Genomic DNA, 7,366 nt, shown 5'->3' with positions numbered 1-7,366 from the left:
TCCCTCCCTCCCTCCCTCCCTCCTTTCTTCCACGCTGGGTCTTAGTTGCAGCATGCGGAATCTAGTTCCCTCACCAGGGATCAAACCCAGGCCACCTGCATTGGGAGTGCAGAGTCTTAGCCACTGGACCACCAGGGAAGTCCCACCCCACAAGTTTTTTGAGTAGATTATTTACTGCCTCTCCCTGTCATTGTTCAAGCTGTGGGGAACCTTTGACACAAAATATAAACAGATATGAGTTTTTATTTTCTTTTTTGGGTCTTGATGATCATTTTATTTTTGAACATACCTTAGTATATGATGTATTTTTCTAACCTGTTAAGTGTTTTAGACGCTAGATTATTTCCTTTTTTAAGACAGGCCCGCCTAGAGACTAGATAACTGAACTGCAGAAACGAGTATCTAAAGCATGGAACTTTAGTCACCGCATACATTTTCTGAAGATAAAACCACGATTTCAGAGCTTAAAGTGTCCGATTCTATTTCAGAATTTCTACGACAAACCAAAAGTTTTAAAAAGAGATTTTCTGAGCTGCCTTATCGACATTTCAAATGCACGCAGGCTCTCTTCCCCTCCCCCAGACCCCTTCAAACCCCCTTCCCGCCATCTCCTCCAAAAGGAAAAAATGAAAGCAACCATTGCCTGTTGTTGGCAGTAGAACTTATTCAGTAATTTACTTTCCAGCCAACTGCAGCCATTGCCATTGCCTCTGGGCACTTGTTCAAAAACGGTGAAATGAAATAACAGATTGTCCAGACCACACACGACTCCCCAGTCACAGCCCTATTATCTCCTCCTCTGTCACCCCCATTAGGCAGCAGCCTGGGAGACGGGATGGTGATCAGGAGTATTTAGGCATCTCGTTCACATCCACAGCTCATGGCTCTCCACCCGGCTTCCTGGTTCATCTTCCTGTGGGTGCACGAGTGGGGCCCGGGCCTTCAGATCCCTAGAGCATCTTTAAGGGCTTCTGTCCCTGCTTCCCACCTAGGAGAGTCCTGAGAAAACCAAAACAAGACACAGGAACCAGCTTCCTCCGGTTGTCCATTGTCGACTACCCACCGGTGAATGAATAGGGCACGGCAGCACTGTATGGACTTTATTGACTATCCAGTCTCTCTCCACTTCAGTTATTTTTAGTTGTTCTATTAAGGACAGAGTCAAGCCAAGCAGTTCCTTCATTTCATCTTGTGAGGCCTCTGCAGGCTTGGTCATCTCCTGCAAAGCAGATTTCTCTGGCCAGATGACTGGATAGGAGAGGAGGGTCTGTGTTTCCTCAAGAGAGAGACTCATTTTCTGATTGTGGCCTTCTGGTGAAATTCCGTTTTAAAATTATAGGCACAAGAGACAAATGTTTGAGAAGAGAAGGGTATGGGCTTGCTTTCTCCCTTGGTCAAGTGTTAAAATAGAGAAGTTTAGAACTCAAACGAGGAGCGATCCAAAGGAAAATGCCTCTTCTTTTCCAGAGTAGTCTATCCTGGAGACTAGACACGGTTCCTTAGGGTGGTTGGCTTTTGAGGGGGCGGGTTTCCCCTCCCAGTGAGCTTCACCTTTTATTCTGTCTTCGTCCCATCCATCCATTCAGTACACAGCCCCAGAATTACATCTGTCATTAGTGAGTGATCCTTGGAGGAGGTGCAGGGTTGGGGTGATGTTGCTTGGTTTTGCCCCCCAAATCCCCTTTTGCCCTACTGGATGGTGAACACACAGCTGGAGTAGATGAGAGCAGCCGGGTGCACTGACCCTATTGAGGACCATGGGTTCAGCCCTGCTCCCTACAGATTTCTGGCCACTAGTTGGTAAAACCTGGGCAGAGGGAGACAGTAGCCTTGGGCTGAGGACACAGGAAGGAGGGGAGAATCCAGCTGAATGGGTTTTAAACAGATGGACTTTGCACTGAAAAAAGCAGGATTGGGCTTGGGTTAATCCATCCTGGAGAGGATTGTTCTCTGTGAAGGTGGAGCTGGGGCTGGGTGGCAGCAGGCCACCCCTCGCTCCTGCCAGGTAAGAGAACAGGGTGAAATGAAGACATTTAAAGATGTTTGAGACAGCTTCCATGACATTTGTAATTGTTGGTGTTTCTTCTTGCTGATTGAATCCTAACTGCCCTGTCCCATCCTTTCCACACCAGCTCACACCCCAGACAACAGCTTCCTGGGGTTCGTGGTCGAGCAACACCTGAACTCCAGCGATATCCACCACATTAACGAAATCAAGAGGCAGAACCAGTCCCTTGTGTACGGCAAAGTGGATAGCTTCTGGAAGGTGAGTCAGTCTGTGCGTGCCTCTCGCTCTGAAAAGAAGCTTGTTGCGTAATTTAATTTAACTTTGATCTGGGGAGTAATCAAGCCAAGTGCCCACAGCTTGGCAGGGTCTGCTTAGCAGTGAAAAAGGACATGCAGAGATTTGGGCTGATCGGCGTTTGGGGGTCTAATAAAGGCCGTATGTACCTGCTCATCTGTCCAGTGACTGCACAGCAGTGCCCCTCACTCTTTGCATTCTGGAAGTGATGCATTCCGGCTCCTTTCCCATCCTCTGCTTACTTCCAGAAGCCAGGGCCTCACAGGGGCTGGATACCTTTCTGGAGCAAAGCATTGCACAAGGAGACCCTTTGCCAAGTGACTCATTTCCTCTGCCCTCTGTGAAATGATTTGTAAAGGGAGGCAGCTCCCTTTGCCTGGGGAGGGCAGTGGCCCTTGCATCCTCTTGGCTGTGATCAGTACTCCACTACGTGGGAAAGGGAGATGCCTGCCTGGGTTGACCACAGGCAGTTTACATGGGGACATCTTGGTTGAAACAACATTCTTGGCCACAGGCTGAGCCAGGTTTTCCAAGAACACTGGACTGTTGGGCCCTGGAGTGCCCCTTGGTCCTCCTGGGTTATTTATTTCCAGGCCCCATCTGGGGAAGGTATGAGAGAAGAGGAACCGGATTGGGGCCTGACCTGTTGACATGGCATGCAAGTCTTTTTATAAGGAAAGTCCGCCTTAGTATGCAAATTTTGCAGTATTTCGGAGGACGTGTTTGTACAAGATGGAACAGTCTCCAGGACTTCGAAAACGTGCCTCTTCCTAAACATAAAAGTTAATCACTTTCTGGAATGCTCAGGAACTGTGCTCTCCTGTCACCCTGCCTCCCTTACTTAGGAAGTTAGAAATCTGATCCCTGAGAGAGCACACATGATGTGCAGGTGAAGGATTCCCTGTTCTTGGTTTTCTGACCCCGTGTTCAGAAAAGGGAAAACATTGCCACCCCCTTTGCAGTTCTAAAATGCTAACTATGTGGAAGGGACAACACATCAGCCTATTTCCAGGGAAACTGATTTATTTCCAGGGAAGCTGATTTACTTCCAGATAACTGTCTTTGCTATAAACAGCTAGACTCCTGTCTTAGTTTAGTACAGTTGTTCTCCACTGGGGACAGTTTTGGCAGGGGGACATTTGGCAATGTCTAGGGACAATTTTGGATGTCATGATCGAGGGTAGGGACCCTGGCATCTACTGGGTAGAGGTAGGGATGCTGCTAAACATCTAACAGTGCACAGGCCAGCCCCACAGCAGAGAATTATCTGGCACAAAATATCAGTAGTGCTAAGCCTGAGAAACTAGGGCTGGTTAATAAGATTTATTTCCTAATATATTATTCCACATTTTCTCCTCTCAAGTAGAATAAAATCAGTTGAGATTATAAATGGTTATTTAAGATGTTCCCATGAATTTATATCTTTGCTTCCTTTGTGTCAAAATCAGCCCTGTGTGAACAGAGCATTTTTCAGCTGACATTCAGGTGAACTTGTGTTGAAAAGGGCACATTGGATGTTCTCATTCTCAGCTCCGTTGTAAAGAGAATGGATCATGGCACTGGTTTTAGGAAGACTTGGGCTCTTAAAAAAAAAAAAATTGTAACTCCCTTCTCCCTCCTGTACCTGTTCAAAAAAACTAGTTTGCATGTCCACGTGGACTTGACCTTGAAATGATACACTTCTGTTTTGGACCCAAGTGCAGCTTCTTCCTAGGTGCTTCTGGCAGCTTTTTCAGTTTCCCTCGAAAAATAAAACAATAAATTGCTTCTGAAGGCTTTTTGGCCACCTTCTTTTGGACAAAGTAATACTGCCAGTAAAAGGATGATTTTCTTGATGCCAGTCAGAATCCCCAAAGTATTAACCGTGTTGGCCCAAGTGGTTTAGGGTTGGAAATCCCTCCAAAACCCCACAGGTGACCTGACCTTCCCATGCTGTGCATCACTCAAGAATTACCAAAGACTGAGTAAGTGGTGAGTTTACATTAGAATTGGTTTGAATACCAAAAATCTGGGGTGTTGTTTCCATTTTAATACATTATCATTACCAAGCATTCTTTGATGCGAAAGACCCCAAAAGATGAAAAATACTGTAAAGTTTTCACATAAATTCAGGACATCATCTCAGACTTCTGAACACAGCACAGTATATGAGAGTTTAGTTTCTTTCTTCAAAACTTCCCCATCCCATAGTACCTAGTGCATAGAAATCAGTCACGTTCAGCACTGACTCTAGCTAGCAGGAAGGTTGGTGTATTTTTTTCCAGTCTTTTGCCCCATTCTCTCCTCCCACCCAACCAGACAGCCTTGGGAAGGGGAGCAGGACTGTCAATCCTGGGAGGTTTAGGATTGCAGCGGGGACGTGTGGGCTGGCACAGCTTTGGACCAGATGATTTGGGCGGTCCTCCCTCACCCTCTGTTTCTAGGACTCACTGAAATTCTGAAGATAGCTGCTGTGCTATCGCTCCTACTCCACTTCCTCCCCACCCGCCGAGGCACGTGATTGGGGATGCCACCTCATGACCCCTCCACCTTTCGCCGATTGGCCCAGCGGGTTGTCCTCTGACCCAAGGCAGAAGGACATTGGTGGTTGGCTACCGTGATTCTGGCTCAGAAAGCCAAGCTAGATCAATGGGATTCTTCACTTGACATTGGAAAGTAGAAGGGCAGTGAGCCGTGGGTGCAGAAGTCAAAAGGGTGTGTCCAGAGGTGTGATGAGACCCAAAAGCCTTCCAGGAGTCCAGTGATGAGGAAGCAGGACTGATTTGGAAAGGGAGAGGGTGTTTTTGGGAGGATGATGCAGCAGAACCATAGGTAGGAGAGGTACCACCGTGAGAAATGTGGGGTGCTTTGCAGGGACCAGGTAGGAAGGCAGACAGAAACCACCCACGCAGCCTGGAGAGAGAGAAAGAGTAGTTGCTAGAGTTTCTGGAAGCTTTCTTTTTCCAGATTATACATGTCTATCACACTCTGTTCCCTTCTAATATCCTGAGTTGTTTCTGTCCCTTATAGTCATATGAAGGGTATCTTCTAAAATATGTCTTCCCTGCCTTCCAAATGCCTATCAAGAAATACAGTCTGTTAAATATACAGGCTAAGGAGGAGTGGGCTAACTCTTCAACTCCCCCCGCTGGCCCCCAGTTCATGACTGAGGTACCCTGTGGTCTTGTCCTCATGTTATAATACATAGTAGAGAGGTGGCTGGGAAAGAGGGGACCTTGCTATCTGATTCCAGAACTCAAAGATGCCTACTTAGGAAGCATCATTACCCAAGACCCTTAGCGTCAAATGGGACGGAATACAGCCTGATTCCAAGTACAAATCTCTTTCTTAGCCTGATAGTCCACAGTTCTAGGTTCTCCCTGTCTACCCTGCTGCAGTCCGGTCATTGGCATCAGCTAACACATGTGCCTTGAAGGAGGGAAGTCTCTCCAGTGTGGCCAGATTCAAAGTCCTTCAACATCCTGTTACCTTAAGTCATCAGGGAGTGAAAACTTAGGCTATTTTGTAAAAATAAGGGATTTTGAAAGTTGTAGAAATTAGAAGTAATTGAAATCTTGCTTAACTGTATTCTTTATTTCCATGTTTCTTAAAAAAAAATTATCCTGAGCACAACTGAGCTTCTGTTGATGGTAGGTCAGCATTTTACATATTTACGATCCCACCATGATGTTCTTATTACTTCTTGATACACACCTGAGGCTAAAGTAACTGTTCTGGAGGCCTTGCTTTGAGCCCCTCGAGGGAATAAGCATAGCTGCTGAACCACAAACTGGAGTTCCGATGTTAGCCTGCAATTCACCAGTGTGAGAGGTAATTAACCACTTCGAGCCTTAGATGCCTGACCTGGGAATTAGGAGCAGTAACAAGTACCAGGTAGAGCGGGGCTTCTCAGCCTTCATCGTTCATAGGAATCACCTGGGATCTTGTTAGAAGCTGCTAACTCTGATTTAGACCTTCTGGGGCGGGGCTGAGATCCCGCATTTCTTGAAAGCACCCAGGTGATGCACAGGTGATGCTGATCAAAGCACAAGGCTGTTTTGAATCGCGGCGCCGGGGTCAGGGGTCGGAGTTCGGGTCGCGGGGCGGAGAGATAAGAAGGGCGGGCGGGAGGTGCTGGCGCCAGGCGCGGAGGAAGGAGCTGCGACCAGCCGCCGAGAGGCCGCGGAGCCCGCGAAGACCGAGCCAGCCGAGCCGCCGCGCCCATGGCAATACGTCGCAACTGTAGGAATTTTTTTCCTTTTTATTATTGTGAAGTAAAAACCTGGAGTTTGTTGAGCTGTCTCACTCTCTTGTTGACGTCTTGACTTGTGGTTCTGGGAGTAAAAAGAAAAGCAAGGGTGTCTCGTGACACCGCGGGCGCAGGCTCATTCGTCCCCTCCTGTGCTTGCCTAACCCCTTGCTCAACGGCTTTCCTCAAAGGCGGGCCAAGCTGTTCCGGTTCGCTTCAGAGAACGACCTCCCGGAGTGGAAGGTGCGGGGCACCGGGGACGTCAAGCTGCTGAAGCACAAGGAGAAGGGGACCATCCGCCTCCTCATGCGCAGGGACAAGACCCTCGAGATCTGCGCCAACCACTACATCACGCCAATGATGGAGCTGAAGCCGAACGTAGGCAGTGACCGTGCCTGGGTCTGGAATACCCACGCAGACTTCGCCGACGAGTGCCCCAAGCAGGAGCTGCTGGCCATCCGCTTCCTTAACGCCGAGAATGCACAGAAATTCAAAACGAAGTTTGAAGAATGCAGGAAAGAGATTGAAGAGAGAGAGAAAAAAGGATCTGGCAAAAATGATAGTGCCGAGAAGCTAGGAGCTCTTTCGGTGAAGGAGGGCAAGGAGCCCAAGAACGAGACCAAGGAGGTGGCTGAGGAGGAGCAGTGAGTCGGCTCCCGTTGTGTTCTTTCTCCCTGTCTTTTCCCTTTTTCTTTTTTTATACTTTGCCCTGCACCTTTCTTTTTGTTTTGTTTTTACAAGGGACTTTATATAAAGAACTGACTTCCAACATTCAGGTTGTTTTTTTCTAAGTTTTTGCCCTAATGAAGACGACTTCAGAAAATCCATTACCCAGT

The 7,366-nt window shown here is 47.7% G+C and overlaps 1 protein-coding gene across 1 annotated transcript; it reads left to right on the top strand.

Annotated features, from left to right (window-relative positions):
* Positions 1-6,662: 6,662 nt before the first annotated feature.
* Positions 6,663-7,358, top strand: LOC112064557 (ran-specific GTPase-activating protein-like; the record flags this gene model as incomplete). The annotated part of the gene is made up of 1 exon (XM_055082650.1): positions 6,663-7,358. A coding segment is annotated over one exon (516 nt), but the record flags the coding sequence as incomplete, so codon positions are not given.
* Between the last annotated feature and the right edge of the window lie 8 nt (positions 7,359-7,366).

The sequence above is a fragment of the Physeter macrocephalus genome, unplaced genomic scaffold (assembly GCF_002837175.3).
Source record: "Physeter macrocephalus isolate SW-GA unplaced genomic scaffold, ASM283717v5 random_204, whole genome shotgun sequence".
NCBI classification, from domain to species: Eukaryota; Metazoa; Chordata; class Mammalia; order Artiodactyla; family Physeteridae; genus Physeter; species Physeter macrocephalus.
This window is presented reverse-complemented; position numbering and strand designations above follow the sequence as displayed.